Source organism: Stenella coeruleoalba, assembly GCF_951394435.1.
Source record: "Stenella coeruleoalba genome assembly, chromosome: 11".
NCBI classification, from domain to species: domain Eukaryota; kingdom Metazoa; phylum Chordata; class Mammalia; order Artiodactyla; family Delphinidae; genus Stenella; species Stenella coeruleoalba.
The window spans coordinates 8,669,188-8,688,922 of NC_137157.1; the positions used below are offsets into that span (position 1 = coordinate 8,669,188).

Below are 19,735 nucleotides of genomic sequence, written 5' to 3' on the forward strand. Positions count from 1 at the left end.
GGGGAGATTCCTAGAGTGTGTCCAGATGTTACATATTCTGACTCTCCCTAAATCAGATTCAGGATCTAGACGAGTCTGATCAAAGTCTATAGGCTTCTCCTTTGGCTACAGAAAGAAGGAAGAGATCTGGTGAGGGGGAAAAAAACAAACAAGAAGACAGGATGACATCTGTCCTTCTACCTAACACATGGACTGCAGTGAGGGGGGATTCAGAAAGAAGCTGAAGCATCTTTCACAAGGGACCCTGAGACTCAGGGCACAAACCGTGCTTCTCTGAAGCCCAGCCCACAAAGCCCAACAGAGCAGAGACGGGGGCGGCCTCTCTAAAACTTGGTGAAGTGTTTGTTGTATGAGGCCAATAGGCAGCGAGGACTGATCTGATGGGAACCCACAGACGTCTTTTTTAATAATTTATTGATGTGAAATCCACATAACAGAAAATGAACAATCCAGGGGCATCTGGTATATTTACAATGTCGTACAACCACCACCTCTATTGAGTTCCAAAACATTTTCATCACCCCAAACAGAAACCCCATACCCATTAAGCAGTCACTCCTCATTCCCCTTCCCCTCAGCCAATCCCTGGCAACCACCAGTCTGTGTTCTGTTTACGGATTTATCTATTCTACATGTTTCATATAAATGGAATCACACAATATGCGACCTTTTGTGCCTGGCTTCTTCCAATTAGCATGATGCTTTGGAGGTTCCCGGTGACATCTAACCCCTCTCCACTTTTGCTCTGGTGAAAGAATAAGCTTTCCCACACAGAGTACCAGTAGCAGTGGCAGCAGAAAAGGGACAGCCCTCAGGAGGGTTCAGAGCAGATAACATGCTGGGCACTGTCCAGGACACAGTGTGAGATACCCTCAGAGCTCCCAGGGAGGGACAGGAGACAATTTTGACAGGAGAAAGAGGGATGTGAAAGTGATACCGAGGGTTCCGTATAACCAGGAAGAGAAACAGCCAAGGAGACTCTGGACATGAAGCCAGATATATACAGATATAGATAAACACATACATAACTACTTATACACAGGTGACAATGATAGCACTCATTTAAGCTTTAGCTTGAAAAACCGAACCAATTACCATTTAAAAATTTATAATTAAAAGTGTCTAAAGGGCTTCCCTGGTGGCGCAGTGGTTGAGAGTCCGCCTGCTGATGCAGGGGACACAGGTTCGTGCCCCGGTCCGGGAAGATCCCACATGCCGCAGAGCGGCTGCGCCCGTGAGCCATGGCTGCTGAGCCTGCGCATCTGGAGCCTGTGCTCCCCAACGGGAGAGGCCACAACAGTGAGAGGGCCGCGTACCACAAAAAAAAAAAAAAAAAAGTGTCTAAAAAATTATCAGTGATACCTCTGTGTAGCAGGAATAAGGGACAGAGTTTTACCTTTTACCTTATACACTTCTGATTTGTTTTAATTTTTAAAATAAGTATATACAACTTGCATAATAAAACCTTAAAGTAGTCTACAAATGAATCATAAATTTTTCTATGAGTTCAGAAAAATTTGTTTTAAATTTGTCACCGAGTGTAACAAAAACGGGTAGTGAGAAGAAACAAACTCCTCTCAATCTTAGGTTAGGTTCTAATTTAAATCAATCAAATTTCTAAATTCACCTAAAACATAACACCCACTCTATTCAATCACTGCTCCTGTTGTTTAATTTCTGCTCAAATTATTTGCACCTTTAGTAATTCACTGACCTTGGAACTGCTTTCTTCCGATACTTCTCCCTCATTGGTCTGCATGGGAACAGACTCTGTGCAAAACTCTGCAGAAACACACAAATACTGCCTAAAAGAGGTAAGAAGAGAAAAAAAACACATAAGGAATTCAGTGTGAAAATCTGTTTTCTCAGACTATACTGAAATTCTGTCACTGAGACCATAGATACTGTGAAGCAATGACCTTAAGTAATGTGTGTGCGCACGTGCACGTGTGTGTGTGTGTGTGTGTGTGTGTGTGTCTGTATACACATGCATCCTAGATAAGAAAGGAGGGAGAGAGGTAGGGAGAGAGTTTTCCCCACCTTAGGGGAGAATAATTAGGACAGGTTTAAGACACTGGAATATTAAACAGTTCTAGATGTCTTTCCTCTTTTTGACTTTTGGCAGAGGTAATAGTGAAAATCTTCAGCAATTCATACAGTACAAACACTGACCTGTCAGAAAAGAGGCCGACCTAAGTAGACTAGGGGACCAATTATGCTGTAGCAGGTCATACTGTCTGGCTATTAGGCTAGGCTATTGAAAGTATCGGGGTTTCTTGGGTTTATAATTTATGTTCAACATTTATGGTATTTTATAACTGAAATTAAGGTGTACTCTAATGGTTGATCCCACCTTTTTATTTTAAGAAAATCTGCTTAATAAAATAAATGTCAGTTAATTTATTTTTATATGAGAACAGACTATTCATAGGGCAAGAGAATAAAAAGTAGTAATTTTTCCTCTAAGAAGAAGATGAGTCCAATAAAAGTGTTAAAAGTTTATGAATTAAAATGTACCAGGGGCTTCCCTGGTGGCGCAGTGGTTGAGAGTCCGCCTGCCGATGCAGGGGACACGGGTTCGTGCCCCAGTCCAAGGGGATCCCACATGCCGTGGAGCGGCTGGGCCCATGAGCCATGGCCGCTGAGGCTGCGCGTCTGGAGCCTGTGCTCCGCAATGGGAGAGGCCACAACAGTGAGAGGCCCACGTACTGCAAAAAAAAAAAAAAAAAAAAAAGTACCAAAAAGAAACTACTAAAAGTTTATGCAACATTCAAATTAATTCACTAAGTACGTAATTATTAAGGAATAAGTACTCAAACTGATACAAAGCAAATCTCCATTATAATACAGGTATGAATATTTCAAAGCCTTTCAAATATTTCAAAGGGCTCATAGCTACAAAATATGAAAGCTAAAAAGACGTTTGACAGTGAATCCTTTTGGTGTGCAGAGAAATCTTTATGAATACAGCAGGTTTGGGGACCTCGCAAACTCGTTCTGGTGTAGGCTTCTCAATAACCAAGACCTAAGGCCAAAAAGGTATTGAATATTTCTGGAAATCTGTTTCCTTACCTGTTGGGTGGGAAAGGGTATCGAAATACCTACTGTGCTCACCTAATAAGGTTTTTTGGGAAGCAATGTGTATTTATGTAACGAAATGTAAAATTGGTACAGTGGAAGCCCCTTAACCAACACCAATTCACTCACTCCGCGTGAACTGACACTGTCCATTCCCTCTGTAAAATACACAGGTGAAGCTCACAGAAAGTGAAACAGGCTTTCTCCAGTTGGTTTTGTCCCTCACCTGTTTATGACAGTTGTGCAAAAGCAGAATTACTCTTTCTATAAAAACTAAATTGACAGCACTGGAAAAACTCGATAACATTAACTAGGAAGATCTGGTATACAAATTGCTTCACAAAAGTCTTTTAAGTTCTCGTTCTGCTTTACTGAAATAGAGATTGTATTTCATAGATGATACATTACAGGCATAGCTGACCAGAAAAGACACCCCCATTATTTCTGTGCCGTTTTCGTTTGAATGCGCTGGAAAGAAGAACGCTTCTTCCCCTCTCCTGAGGTTTCACTCCTGGCTCCACTCCATCCACACATTCCACCCCAGTGGAGGTGCAGGATCTTATCTGAATGGTGAGTTCAGAAGGAGAAACAAGGTATGTGAGCTCAGCCCCTTCTGTCTCTTACCTTCGGAAGCCAGCTGTCCCTCAGGAGCACGCATTGTGCTCCACTCTCATACCCATCAATACAGGTCCCTCACGTAAACCTGTGACAGGTAAGTCTGCTGAATTCTGAGCTTCACTGTTAAGACTCTTGCCCGTAGATGTAAGCTGCATTCTCCAAAACAGCTTTATTAGTAATAAAGATGATATTTTGGTCTCCCAAATGCCCTACTCTTCTATTTCTCAATGGTATAGAACTCAGCCTAGGGAAAAGGTGCTATTTATTAGATCTCTCAAAGACCTAAATCTGGCACATGAGACTAGAGTCTTGATTAATAGACATGAGGCAAAATTTGGGGAGAAAAATACACATGAAATTTCTGAGGCTTCTGTTGGGCCCAGGACTCTGGGCCTTGGTCTTTTGTGAGGGGGCAAAGTGCTTTGACCTTATAGAGGTTTACATTAGTCCACATGAGTTTTTACAGTTATATACTAGCTTTTAACTACTGAGGCTAAATTAGAAGTTTATAAAGCATAGGGGGGCTTCCCTGGTGGCACAGTGGTTAAGAATCCACCTGCCAATGCAGGGGACACGGGTTCGAGCCCTCGTCTGGGAAGATCCCACATGCCGTGGAGCAACTAAGCCCATATGCCACAACCACTGAGCCTGCGTTCTAGAGCCCGCAAGCCACAACTACTAAAGCCCACGTGCCTAGAGCCCGTGCTCCACAACAAGAGAAGCCACCGCAATGAGAAGGCCGTGCACCGCAACGAGGCATAGCCCCCGCTCGCCTCAACTAGAGAAAAGCCTGTGCACAGCAATGAAGACCCAACGCAGACAAAAATAAAATAAATTTAAAAAAAAAAGACAATTTTATAAAGCATAGGCCACACTGTATTTTGACCTTAGTGTAACTGTAGTTATGGCAACTCTGTCTTCAGGTATGTGGCTGTTTCTATAGAGACAAGGCTGCATGCACCAGGCAGAGAAGCCTGAGCAAAGGCTTGGGGGCTTCACCGGCCTCAGCAAAGCAACAAGCCACAACTGGTCGTGGCGGCAGCAGTGGTGGTGGTGGCACTGAAAGCTCATCTAAATGTCAGCTGTGCAAGTGGCCTCAGCATACATCAGCCACTCTGGCCTAGCAAGCAAATGCCAGCTGTGCTGGCCTCAGCAAAGGCAATAGGGCATTATCAGGCTTGGGTGGCTTCAAAGCACAGAAGGCTGCTGCCTGACCTTGAATTATGCAGGCACAGCTTTTCCTAAGCAGACATGGCTGAGGCAATGATTAGACTTTAGGGAAAAGAGACTTTCTTCATACAGGCCTTTTAGATATTTAGCGAGTACAACCATTATTTGCTGCATATAAGCTGCAAGGCAGCTGAATTTCAAACAGCACATGTGCTATAAAACCAGTGAAGTTCTATGTTTAAATAGTTTGTTCTAGGCTTATATAGGCAATTCAAAGGGGAAATGGAAATTGAGAGGTTTCTCACTAAATGTCATACTGATGTCCTTAATTTGCTCTCTCTTTTTTTTTTTTGGTTGATTTTGAACTATCCTTAATGTTTTTCAATGTGTTTCTTGAGAAAGCCTCTAAGACATTCTTGTTTGAAGTCGTGGCTTATAGTTGTGTCTAAGGGTCTAAATCAGTTTTACTGCCCTTTTGACAAAAACGAAGGTGAATAAAGTAGGTGACCGATGATAGTCTTGACCTGGCACAGTGCTTCAGCACACACAGGACAGGCCTCAGCAGACGTTAACGAGCAAATACGAGTAACGTCATGCAGCCTCTGTGCTCGAGCTTCTCTAAAGAAGTTGGCAAATATGTTCATATTTTCAAAGTCCTCCAGGATCCAGCCCTCACCTGTCTCTCCAGCACCATCGGCCAAGGTCTCTTTGTTCACTTTGTTCCAGCCATAGTGAACTACTTACAGCTTCCCAAATATGCCAGATTGTTTCAGGTTTCCATGTTTTTATTCATGTTACTCCCTTGGTCTTTCCTCTCCCTACTTCTCATTCGAGACTCAGCTTTTATAAAGTAATTCCTGTCTCACCTCTAGGCAGAACTGGTGATTCCTTCCTCAGTGTTCCCAGTGGATCTTGTTTGAATTTTACTACAAGATCTGTAACACTGTATTGGATTTATTTACTTACATTAATGCCTCTCCTATTAGATTATCAACGCTTTGATACCAGACACTATTTCTCATTAATCTCTGTATTAACAGATTACGTAAAACTGTGTACCCAGCATTTAATAAGTATCCAATAAATTTCTATGTAAGAATGACTGAATTAATCAACTAAAGCCTTTTTTGTTTAAATTGCAATAGGTATTTATTCAATAAATATTTACTGGGTCCCCACCACATGCCAGATGGTGCTGGGCTAGTGTGGTGTAGTAGAATGAGCTTTGGCTTTGAAGGAGCAGAACCATTATTCTTTGTCATTTCTTAGCTGTATAATCTTGAGCAAGTTACTTAACTTTCTAATCTTCATTATTTTCATCTATAAAACTGGTCAGAGGAGGTGTTACAAGAATGAAGTTAAATAATAGGACTTCCCTGGTGGCGCAGTGGTTAAGAATCCACCTGCCAATGCAAGGGACACGGGTTCAAGCCCTGGTCCGGGAAGATCCCACATTCCGCAGAGCAACTAAGCCCACGTGCCACAACTACTGAAGCCTGTGCACCTAGAGCCCGTGCTCCTCAACAAGAGAAGCCACTGCAACGAGAAGCCCGAACACCACAACGAAGAGTAGCCCCCACTCACCGCAACTAGAGAAAGCCCACGTGCAGCAGTGAAGAGTCAACGCAGCCAAAAATAAAAATATATAAATTAATTAATTAGTTAAAAAAAATAATATACGTATAGCACTCAGCAAGGTGTCCAGAAGCAGCCAGTAGGCACTACAAAAACAGTTCCTTTCCAAGAATTCTCAAAGGGTTTACAGAGTAGTAAAGGAGACAGATACAAATAACTCTTAAAATAACGAATGCTTCATTGCTGTAACAACAACGGGTGCTCTTAGAACACAGATGAAAAAGAATTTCTGCCAGGAGAGTACAAGAAGGAAGAGTAAATAGTTGCATTCCTCTCCCCTCTTCCAAAATCTAAGCAAAGAGAAGAGCATCCATTAAAGCACAAAGCTGTGAAAAATAACTTCATGTCTGGGGAACAGAACATGGTCTGGTAAGGTTCACAGATAGGGGTTTATTAAAAAAGAAGCCAGAAACGTTGTTTGGGATTAGGTTTTGGAGGGGTTTGTAGGATGACATCTGCATTGACCGGGAGCCACGAGAGCTGTTTAAGCAAAGGTGCGACGTGAGCAAATCTATCGTTAGACGCTGACTCTGGCAGTGCGGGGACTACAGACCGGAGGGGGGAGGGACCGGAGGCAGAGAAGCGAGGCTACACTCACGTAAAACTGTGAAACTGCTAAATCTAAGAACAAATTCTAGCTTCATAAAAGGATGAGGCACCAAATGTCAGTATCAAACGAAATACAGGTGTTTTTAAAGGGACCTAGTGAAGTGGAAATGCAAAAGGGCTTGTGTGATGGCCACTTTAAATACCCTTCTGTAAGAGCTCTGGAAAGAAGCATTAATGTCAAAACGTACTTTTCTTCTTTTTAAGATGAAGACTCTCATTTCACTGTCAATACACGGTGGAAATAGATTTTTAAAACTTACCTTTGACAGTATCCTGGGGCAACACAAGCCCGTGAAGATGAGTCTAGACTACATTCAGTGCAAAAACCAAAACCCTGAAAAGAGAAGAAAATAACAATGAGCCTCATGCTCACAGCAAGATGCCATGGTACAAATCCAGGCTTCTCCACCTACCAGCTACTGACGCTTAGGCCAGTGGCCTAACAGCTCAAGCCTCAGCTTCCTCATTCAACATTGGGAGCAATAACAGCATCTTCCTCATAGGGTTCTTTGGAAGTTTAAATGAAATATGTGTAAAACACTTAATACAGGGCAGGGCACCAGCCACATGCTCTATAAAGGTGAATGGTTTTTAAGAATGTGAACTGAAATACTTTCTGAAGAAACATGACAACCTATGTTAAACCTTTATTATTTATTTAACTCATTTTTTCTACCAAAAAATACCAAATTGCCTTTTCAACTTCTCCATTTGACATGAGGATGTCTCATAATCACTGTAGATTCAATACATCCCAAACTGCACTCTTCATCCCCTCCGGCCCGTACCACCCCCGGACCCCATTCTCCTGTCTCCACTGTCTCAATCAAGGGTATAACTGGGACTTCCCTGGCGGTCCAGTGGTTAAGACTCCGTGCTTCCACTGCAGGGGGCACGATTTCGATCCCTGGTCAGGGAACTAAGATCTGGCATGCCATGTAGCACCGCCAAAAAAAATAAGGAGGGGGTATCATCCTCCACCCAGGTGCCTGGGTCAGAACCTCAGAGTCATCCTGGATTTCTCACCCCACCCCAGTCCTCTCACAGTCCATCAGCAGGTCCTGTCATTCCTGCTTTCACAATATGTATCTCAGATCCACACATAATTTTTTTTTGTTTGTTTGTTTGTTTGTTTTGCGGTACACGGGCCTCTCACTGCTGTGGCCTCTCCCATTGCGGAGCACAGGCTCCGGACGCGCAGGCTCAGCGGCCATGGTTCACGGGCCCAGCCACTCCGCGGCACACGGGATCTTCCCGGACCAGGGCACGAACCCGTGTCCCCTGCATCAGCAGGCGGACTCTCAACCACTGCGCCACCAGGGAAGCCCCATAACTCTTCATTTTCATTGTTGTCATCATTTCTTACTTGTGGAGGGCTCTTAGCTGGTGTTCCTGGGCCTACTCTTGCTCCGCTCCAATCTGTTTCTAATTAATTGCTCGAATGGCCTCTTCAAAATCAAATCAGATGACAGCAAGTTGCTAATAAGTGCAGTGAAAATGTTATTTCATGATGGAATGTTTCTCTCTTTATATATATGTGAAATATATACTCATATATATACAAATATACATGAAATGACAGCCATTTATTAGACATTGAGAGATCCCAGGCCAGTCCCTTCATTTTATAATGGCAGGAACAAATGCTAGAAGGATATTCTGCTCAACATGCTACACTGTCGTCAGAAAGATGGTCACTATTTGGAAGCTGGCCCCCTAGCTGATTTCAACTGGCCCCCTAGTTGATTTCACAATCAACTTAATGTTTCTGTCCAAGAAAGCACATTCCATTTCCCATGGCTACGGATTATAAATTATAGCTTTAGTCCTACATTTGAGGTAGTGTTTTACTGAATCTCTAAAGCATCTTGCTGCTCTCTTATCTCTCATCATCTCCACCTTAGCTTATTTTTTTAAGTGTTTGAATAAATAAATCTCAGATGGAATGGTGTTGTGATATTAGTGACATTTTAATTATTATCTTTACCCTTCTTTTATACACACTATTATCCCAGCAATCTTCCTTTCTAAAAAGCCAATTTGACCTTTGAGCATACCACTGCCAAAATTCAGTCAATACCTACCCACTACCCTTAGGGTTAAATTCAAGATCTCTCTAGCCCCATCGTCACTTCACATTCTAGTCACATGGACTGCACAGGGTTTCCTCGCTCACTAACGTCTCTGAGGGCCCTGTGCCTAATTCCCTTCTACTCCTCTTTTTTTTTTTTAATAAGGGGTGCTATTTATTTATCTATTTTTGGCCGCATCGGGTCTTAGTTGCGGCATGTGGGATCTTCGTTGAGGTGCGAGGGCTTCTCTCTAGGTGTGGCGCACGGGCTCTCTAGTTGAGGCATGTGAGCTCAGTAGTTGCAGCATGTGGGCTTAGTTGCCCTGTGGCATGTGGGATCTTAGTTCCCCGACCAGGGATCCAACCCACGTCCCCTGCATTGGAAGGTGGATTCTTTACCACTGGACCGCCAGGGAGGTCCCCCTTCTACTCCTCCTTTAAGATCTGCCTCAGGTGTTAGCTCCCGAAAGCTTCCTGTACCCTTCCTGGTTGCACTAAGTGTTCCTCCTCTGAGAAATACCATATAATACTGGTAATATCCATGGGTCTGTTTTCTTCACACAACAGAACTCTCTGACAACAAGGACTATCTATGTCTTACATTAACTTTGAATTTGGTATCGGGTAGGAGTTCAATAAACATAAGCTGAACTGAATCCTGACGTGATTCCAATAACTCAGTACTGCAGTGTGGACGCTTCCACACTGCACTGGGGAAAGATGAAGAAGCTAGTTGCAACTTCCAAGATGGGCCTGGCCCTCACAGAGGATGTAAACCTTGTGGTTACGTGTGACGCTCAGCACCTCAGAGAAAGACAGGATTCTTAACTTTTTCTCAACTGCAGACTATCAAGATAAGACCGACTAATTTTCAGTTCTCTATTGTGGTTAGTTTCTGCCCCGGCTAAACATTCTTCTCCAGACTTATCAGTAGTCTAAATTCTATACCAACTTCATAAAGTAGCCCATTATTACATATCTTGCTAACAGACAAGCTTAGGACACTGGCCAGCTCTGTCCTTTGCCTGCTTGGCAGTTGGTCCCGGACGCTTGCCGGTGGTCAGTGATGGAAAAGGAGTTAAAACAGAGGAGAGGCAGGCGGGGGGAACTGGGCAGTTTTCCAAGTACTCTGGAAACCAGTTTTTACAGGACAGCTTCATTACTTTCTCTGCAGGGCTGTAAACCTCTGTATCAGATGCACTCATATTCAAGATAAACAAAATTTTATTCTAAAATCAACATTTAAAATTATCTAGTTGAAGTTATCTACAGCACTAATTTCCTTCTAAGGTATGAGTAATGGCAAATTCCTTCCAAACATCATTTTGAAATGTTCAGAACTACACTGCAATCCTTCCATCTGAGCATGTGTAGCCACGGCAGTAAACTATTTGAACTGCTCCAGTTTTCTCTATTCTCTTGCAGAATAACCAGATTGGCCTTGAAATTCACACAGAGGGGTGAGAAGGTTCAGTGGATCTTGGACTAAATCAATTCCCAGGCCCTGCAAAACTTCAAGTAGGCTTCAAGAGCTCCTCCACAGTTAAGTATGGAACTAAACTCACAGATGTAATTAGAACTGAAATCTTTCACATGGTTGAAAGAAATACAAAGTCAATAAACTATATTTACTAATAACACCTCTGATATGATAAAGTTTTAATTTTCAAACTTGGTTGTTTAGCATGATTCTTTTAAATTTAGTTTCAATTCTCATTTCAAAAAAACTCAAGCAATATGAATAAAGCCCTTGACCATGGTCCTCTCTCTCCCTTCCCTGGTCTTCCCAGGACTCACCACTGTTATCTGTTTGATAACCGTCATGATTCTTGAGATGCAGATTATTAAGAATATACCTGTAAACTTTTAAGTGAATCACAAATAACACTGAAAACCCTGACTGTCTACCTTGTTGGCGACTGGCCTAACTTCAAGCAAGATGTCCGGAAGAGATGCCTTAAGTGAGGCAGCAGATGTGAGGGTGGAGCAAAACACCAGCAAAGAAGCCCAGGAAGGTATTCCCAGGAGGCAAGCATAGACCAGGAGATTCTGGGCAGATGGGAGGGTACCACACATCCAGCTCTATAAGCGGGGCACCCAGCCCAAGTGGGCAAAAAGGAACCTATTTAATTAACACCAATGATAAAGTCAAAAGTCTAAGGAGCGCAGGTGGAAGCTGTTCTGCTACAGGTCAATGGGTTTATTTAGCCACCAATACCTGAGGGTTGTTATTGTTCCAAGATCTGGAAATGCTTTCCAGTTTCCGATCACTTCTACTTCAGTTCAACACTTTGGAAATTCTGTAAAAATGTTCAAGTCTGCCCACTCCTAAAAACATCCCCTTTAATCCTAAAATTTCCTCCAACTTCTGCACCCTCCATCCCCTCTTTCCTCTCTTACTCAAGCTCTTAAAAAAGAAGCTTTTGGGACTTCCCTGGTGGCTCAGTGGTTGAGAATCTGCCTGCCAATGTAGGGGACATGGGTTCGAGCCCTGGTCCGGGAAGATCCCACATGCCGTGGAGCAACAAAGCCCGTGTGCCACAACTACTGAGCCTGTGCTCTAGAGCCCACGAGTCACAACTACTGAAGCCTGTGAGCCACAACTACTGAAGCCCACGTGCCTAGAGCCTGTGCTCCACAACAAGAGAAGCCACTGCAATGAGAAGCCCGTGCACCGCAACAAAGAGTAGGCCCCACTCGCCGCAACTAGAGAAAGCCTGCACGCAGCAACGAAGACCCAACACAGCCATAAATAAATAAATAAATAAATAAATAAATAAATGTGTGTGTGTGTGTGTGTATATATATATATATATATATATATATATATATATATATATATAGCAGCATGCGGGCCGCTCACTGCCGTGGCCTCTCCCGTTGTGGAGCACACGCTCCGGATGCGCAGGCCCAGCAGCCATGGCTCACGGGCCCAGCCGCTCCGCAGCATGTGGGATCTTCCCAGACCGGGGCACGAACCCGCGTCCCCTGCATCGGCAGGCGGACTCTCAACCACTGAGCCACCAGGGAAGCCCTAATTAATTAATTTTTTAAAAAAGAAGACGTTTTTATTTGTGGTGTCAGTGTCCTTATCTCTCATACACTTGCTAAGCATCAAAATTTGGTTTCTTTCCCTATCACTCTCTGTTGTCAAATACAGTGGATATCATTGAATTTTTTGCTTTAACCTCTCTTTGGCATTTAAAAATTAGAATGACCTGAAACCCTTGTCATTTGGGAGCTCCTTTCCTATCTTGATGTTAAGGATACTGCAGATCCCGTCGCTAGGCCAGGGGCACCTTGCTTTAGTTCCTGGTCCCTTGGCTGTGTCTGGGTCCCCCTGTCTCCCTAGGTTTGCAGCCAGCCCAAGGCCCCTGTCAATACTGTTGATTTTCAGGTTCTCACCATGGGCAGAGTGTTGCTGGGTAAGAAGCTGCTGCTTCTGTACATGGAGGGTTGGAGGACAGGTGTTGTGGTAAAGGAATCCAACTCAATTCCTGTCTTCAAGGATTGAGCCTAGTTCTGATGCTCAAACTGATATGGACCATATTTAGTCCCTTTATCCCACAGAAGAGGCCAAATGCATCAGTTTTGCTATCTTGACTTAGACCATTTCCTTCCAGTCTCTTTTGCTGGACAGTCTTTCTCTACTTGTTCTTTCATTATTGGTATGTTCCTCGGGAATTCATCCTCCCTTTTTCTTTTTATTATAAACCAGGGGTCCCCAACCCCCGGGCCATGGACAGATGCCGGTCCGCGACGTTAGGAACCGGGCCGCACAGCAGGAGGTGAGCGGCAGGCGAGCGAGCGAAGCTTCATCTGCTGCTCCCCGCCGCTCCCCGTCGCTCGCATTACCACCTGAACCATCCCCCTACACCAGTCCGTGGAAAAATTGTCTTGCACAAAACCGGTCCCTGGTGCCAAAAAGACTGGAGACCGCTGATACAAACTCATGTCCTTATTCTCTCCCACCGATTTAACTACTAGCTATATCTTGATGGCTCCCAAATCTCTCTCTAGGGCTCCTCTTTCTTACAATCTTCAAAGCCATCTATAGAGCTTCCTAATGTCAGTGGACTTCTGTACCCCATGTTCCACAGGTCCCTAAAACGCCACGTAATGACACAAAATAATTCGCCTCTCTACAGAATCCTAGCATCCCACTCAAATAAAAACGCAACGTAATGACACAAAGTAATCTGCCTCTCTACAGAATCCTAGCGTCCCACTCAAATAAAAATCTGGGACCATCAGCAGCATCTTGCTCTCACTAAACTCTGTCAGTTCTAATCCCCAAATATTTCAACAGGTACTTTCTTCCCTATTCCTACTGTCACTGCCTTAGTTCCAGCATAGTTTCTCACCAGATTTATTCCATTTGTTTTTTAATTGATTTTTTTACCCTCAAGACCCACCCCACCCCCACTGCCATTAGAATTACCGTTGTAAAGTGCAAAACCACAGTGCCTTTGCAATGTCTCTCATCCATCTTCAAGATGAAATCTAATTCCCACTGCGTGGTATAAAGCCCAGGATCCATTCTCCTCTCAGCTTCATTTCACAAAACCACATTGCTTTCAATTTCCCTTAAGCACCACATGGCTTTGTGTGCCTGTGACTTTGTACATGCTGTTTCCCCTTGGACTCCTTCCCACTCACAGGGCAAATTTCTTCTCAACCTTCAAGATGCAAGAAAAGGGAAACCTTTCCTATGAAGTTTGTCTTGATTCCTCTCTGGATGGGTCCTTCCTCTGGTCCGTGTATATTTTTCCACTAGGCTTGTTTATGTCGTGTATACTACAAGGTCATAAGCTTCCTGAAGGCAGAAACTGCTAAGTCTTTTTATCACAGTATCACCATCATTTGAAACAGTGCTAGTGCAAAGGATATTCCAATAAGCTCTTATGAAATAAAAACATACATTTTTGGGGAAAAAGAAAATCAACTCAATACAATATTCTTAGTTTACTCAAATAAGGATGCTGCTTATCGCTTGTAACAATATATCCAGGGGGACTTCCCTGGTGGCGCAGTGGATAAGAGTCTGCACTCCCAGTGCAGGGGGGCCAGGTTCGATCCCTGGTCAGGGAACTAGATCCCAAATGCATGCCGCAACTAAGAGTTTGCATGCCACAACTAAGGAGCTGGCGAGCCGCAACTAAGGAGCCCTGGAGCGGCAACTAAGGAGTCCACCTGCCACAACTAAGACCTCACACAACCAAATAAATAAATAAATAAATATTTAAAAGCAAACAAACAACAACAAGAAAACAATACATCCAAGGCCACATTACAGATTCCATCCATCCATTCATTCATTCAGTGAATGAGCCACCTGCCAGTTATCATGCTCTGTTCTAGAAACACCATGGTGAAGTTATGCTAGGCTCTCGGGGCAGTGTGCTACTTGCATGGACCCACAGACTTCCAGGGAGAAGCTGTGAAGAAACTCTGGGACTGAGAGCAGGACCCTGGCATAAAGATGTTAAATTTATTATATCTTGTAAGTCAGGGAGGGTTGCCTAATAAAAAACAAACTCAGTCTGAAGCAGGGATGATGAAAAAGGCACGTGCTTCACCTTCAACCACTAATCCAGTTTGGTCAAATGGAACTAATGCCCTCTCACTTAGTCCAGGACAACATGTCAATTCTTTAACAGAAAGTAAAGCTACCCTCTGAAGACCTACACACACTGCAAGTCACTTGGAGATGGGGGCGGGATGGTAGGGAATAATGACTGCCAGCTACAAGAACAGCAAAGGCAGCTACTGGAACAGCAGATTCAACTCAACCAGCTTTCCTGATGCTTACGAAATGCCCAGCACCATGCTCAGCGTTTTCAGAGCAAGGGCCTCTGGCCAGGTTTTACTGAAAGCATTGGCCACATAAGAATCAAACAGATTAACACGCTCAGCTTCTGTACCCAATTCATTGACGATCTATGATCAAAAAGCCTTTATTCTTTTTCCATATTGTATATTTTATGTAGGTTTTTTAAAAATCAAATAGCTATTTCTATGAAGGTTCTTCATAAAATTTCAAATGCATATTGGTTCTCCATTAAACCAGTAAGTGAAATTTTAATATTGATATTGAAGATAATAATAATATGAATAACCATTAACTATTTATGCTGTGCTCAGCAATACACATCGTGGACATCTCAAGAAACTCTCATTTAAGCTATGCTCCCTGTCCTCAGAGGTCTTAACACTGTTGATAAGTGTTGATAAGTGTTGATAAGAAAACTAGCACTCCAATCAGTTCCACAAAAACTAAGCACTAAGCTATGTGGCACAGAAGTTTTGAGGATGCAGAGAAAATGGTGGGCTAGACAATCTGTGCAGCCTTCAGAGAGAAACGAAGATTCGTGCTGGAATTGACGGGATCTAAAGCAGTGATTCTCAAACCTTTTCGGCTCAGGGTCTCTTTACATTCTTAAAAATTATTAAGGACCCCCAAAAGCTTTTGTTTAGGTGGGTTGTAATTATCAATATTTACCACATTAAAAATTAAAACTATGAAAAATTTAAAATATTTATTCATAAATATTTAAACATACAAATGATTATGTTAACATTTTAAAATTAAAAACCATATTTTAAAGGATACAAAATTTGAGAAAAGTGCCATTTTTTAACATTTTTGCAAGTGACTTTAATATTTTGCAAATATCAGACAACAGCTGTATCCTAACATCTGCTTTTGCATTCAACCTTTTGCAGTACCGCATGCCATGCAGCCTCTGGAAAACTCCACTGTACACTCAGGAATGAGTTTAAAAGGCATATATCATCTTAATGTTATTAAATAATTGTGATTTCATGTACCTCCTGAAAGGGTCTAGATGGGGGGTGAGGAGGGATCCATGGATCACAATTTGGGGGATCATTAATTTTAAAAGAGAAAGAAAATGGGATAAGCAAGGGCTGGGCAGGAAGGAAATGTGTGGCTCGAGAGCCGTAACTTCCAAGTAAGCAATGCTTACTCCTAAAATCTTGGCTACAACCAGGCTCACCTCCATCGTGAGCCTCAGAGACAGAAATGGCAGGGCAAGGTGGGGACAAGAAGCCTCCACCTCACTCCATGGTGCGTCTGTGCCTGTGGAAGAGGCTCTGCTGCCCTCGGCAACATTCCCTGGAGGCCATGTCAGGCTTTCCTCTCTGGCGCCTACACTGTGCTCTCCTCCTAGAAGCTGTAAATGGCTCACAAGAAACTGCCTTGCCGGGCCTTCCCAAGGCTGTGTTTACTAACTACTAAATCATCTCCCTGCTACAGTCTCAAATTCTTCAGACATTTCTTGATCTGGCTGTCTTAAAAAGCACATTTAACATCAGCCACGTAGCCAGTTTTTCCTTGCCAATAATCATGGGAGTTTGCTATTCGGTTCCTGTGCATCTTGCGACTGTAAAAACAGTTCCCGGAGCATCATATGTCATGGATCTAGTTGCCATAAACTGAAAACATTTTCTTCATATTTTGTGGCACAAACTAAAAGCATTCTGGATGCGATTTGCATACAGTCCATCTCTGGCCAAAAAAAGAGGTTTAAATATATGGATAGACGGAGAAAGGGGGGTGGTCATTACCATCGTTAAACTGTTTTATCATCAGTGTTCGATAGTGTATAACTATGGTAAAATTCTAAATTAAAAAATAACATTCTAAAATTACCCTGCAATAAGTACAGTTGTTCATTTTATGTAGCAAGCTTTAAGTTGTCTAACAGTTATTTTATAGCTGAGAGAAGCACAGATGAAACAGAAGCTTCTTTTTTGGTCTTTTAAATAAAAAATATAAAAAATAAAAACAATCATGAATCTATATAGTTTTCAGTCTTTTTTATTTTATTTTTTTAGTAAACATATTTATTAAGGCCTCTTTGACCAGAAGAGAATGGATCATTTTGAAGTCAAAGTGAAACTAAAACTTTAAAAGAGATTTCTGGTTCTGGGAATGGTAAACTAGGTAATTCAGACGAACCATCCTATCTTGCTAAAAACAGCTCAGAAAATCTGGACAAAATATAAAAAAATATCTTAAAGGCAGAGGAGCACTAATAAGTTAATTAAGAATTACCATACACAAAAATCAATTCCAGTTGAACTATCTACCCCAAAGGGGAAGTTAAATAATAAAGCTTTTGGAAAACAATGTAGGATAAAGTTTCCATTACCTAGGCATAGGGAAGGATCTCTTAAACAGGAAACAAAAAGTATCTATTATCAAAAAACAGACAAATATAATGATACCAAAATTCAGCTTTTGTTCACCAAAAGACATCCTCAGGAAAACAAAAAAGCAGGTCATATAAAACCAATAAAGGGCTCATATTCAAAATAATAAAGAGTTCTAAAATGAAAAAAAGGGCAGATAACAATAGGAAAATGGGCAAGAGGCAAGATGAGGCACATCACCAAATAAACAAATAAACTACATTATCTAAATGGCCAATGAACATATGAAAAGGTGTCTAGCCTCAATAGTAAGAAAAATACAAAAGAAAATCACAATGGAAAATAAAAAAGAAAATCATAATGACATAACATTATATACCAGAATAACTAAAAATTTTAAAGTCTGATAATAACAAGTGTGGCCAAGGATATGGAACAACCCGAACAACCATGTACTACTTGTGTGAATGTAAACTGTTATATCCACTTTGGAATACAGTTTGGCATTATTCTTCTAAAGTTAAAGACAGACATACTCCATGATCCAGCAATTGCACTCCCAGGTATATACCCCAAAGAATTCATGCACATGTGCACCAAAAGATATACAAAAATATTCAGAGCAGCACTATTATAACAGCCCCCAAGTGGGAACAAGCCAAATATTCTCAAGAGTAGAATGGATAAATATATTCTGGCGTATTCATAAAATGGAATACCATACAGAAATGAAGATCAAGAAACAACAGCCATATACAGCAACATGGATGGATCTCACAAACATAATGACCACAAACAAAAGAATATATATAGCATGTGACTCTGTCCAAAATCAGCCGCAACTATAATGTTTAGAGGTACATAGGAAGGAAAGAAAGAAATCAGAAGAGTGGTTACCTGTAGGTGGGAGTGGGGGGGGATCACTAGAAAAGTCACTAAAAAGAGCTGCTGGGTCCCTCCCTGCAATGTCTTATTCTTTGACCTCAGAGGTGGTTATTTTAAAATAACTAAGTTTTACATTTGTATTTTATGCACTTTCTGGTTGTGTGATATATTTCACAATAAAAAAGGATGAAAGCAAAACAAAAATAAAATTAATACAAAGGAAAAAGTGGTATCTTTGGTATAACTTTAAAAATTAGATGACAGAACCCCAATTCCTTAGCTGGCATCCTGGCCCTTCATTATCCAGCCCTGTCCTTCTAGTCTTATCTCTTGCCACCCACCTTTCTTCACAAGTAGTACAAGGAGCCTGCCACACTCGTTCTCAACCCTGTGCTTTCTTTAGCTTTACTCGTGGTATTTCTGTGTCTAGAAAACCATGTAGACAAAACCCAATCATCGTTCTGCAAGGCTAAGTACAAGCTGTCATTCAAGACACAGCCTGGGTGTCACCTCCAGTGAGACACCTTTTCAGGAGACACAGATTCTAGAGCCTCACTGCCTGGTTCAAATTCCAGATTTGCCATTTACTGGGCATGTGACCTTGGTCAAGTTACCAACCTTAGTTTTGTAGCTTCCTCATCTGTAAAAAGGGGTAAAAATACTACCTGCCCTCACCAGGTTCCTGTAATGATTAAATGAGTAAATATATGCAAAGTGTTTGGAACATGCCTGGGAGAGAGTAAACGCTAGGTATTAGCTATTATTATTATCTAGCTACTATTACTAGCTATTATTATCAAGTATTATTATTAACTAGGTATTAGCTATTATTATCATCAATACACTCTGATAACCTCCTCCCTATCCCCCAAAGGCCCTCCAGATTAGATACTCTTCCGCTGGGTTCCCATGGCTCAGTATTATAGCTTATTTTCCTTTATACAGCTCTTATGGATAGTTACTTCCTTGAGAGCAGGAACTAAATCTTTCACATCTCAATCCCCAACATTTAGAACGGTGCCTGATATGTAGTAGATGCTCAATGAATATCTATGGAATGAATAAGCTACAAAGACTGCAAACATGTGTCTATATCACATATAAGAGTAGTCCTTTTGTGGGGACTTCCCTGGCGGTCCAGTGGTTAAGACTCCATGCTTCCAATGCAGGGGGCACGGGTTTGATCCCTGGTTGGGGAACTAAGATCCTGCATGCCATGTGGCCAAAAAAAAGAAAAGAAAAGAGTAGCCCTTTGGTGCTGCCCAATGCGTGTGTACACTACAAACTGGAAGCATCATCTTGATGAGATTTCTACAGCAAATACCTCAGAATATGGATGGAGACTCCCTCTGGCAGCAACAAATGAGAGTCAATAATACTCGTCCTATGCACCTGTTGTGAGGCTACTGTGAGGTTCAAATGATAATGACTATGAAAATATTTTTTAAGTGTGAAGCTCTACAATATAAAGTTTTATCACCTTAATAAAAC

General features: G+C 42.1%; 1 protein-coding gene across 8 annotated transcripts in view; it reads right to left on the reverse strand.

Annotated features, from left to right (window-relative positions):
- Nucleotides 1-19,735, reverse strand: part of TNRC6B (trinucleotide repeat containing adaptor 6B) — a 250,109-nt gene that overhangs the window by 179,287 nt on the left and 51,087 nt on the right. For 3 of the 8 annotated variants that reach the window (XM_079936132.1, XM_079936125.1, XM_079936124.1), the window contains exons 2-4: nucleotides 7,371-7,444; nucleotides 2,518-2,708; nucleotides 1,715-1,805 (exon numbers count right to left, since the gene is read on the reverse strand). In XM_079936132.1, the coding sequence (XP_079792258.1) occupies nucleotides 1,715-1,805; nucleotides 2,518-2,636 (210 nt within the window). In that variant the 5' untranslated portion in view covers nucleotides 2,637-2,708; nucleotides 7,371-7,444. Of the gene's footprint in view, nucleotides 1-1,714; nucleotides 1,806-2,517; nucleotides 2,709-7,370; nucleotides 7,445-19,735 lie in introns of those variants that run through there. The other 5 variants (XM_079936129.1, XM_079936127.1, XM_079936126.1 and 2 more) reach the window with 3 other exon arrangements.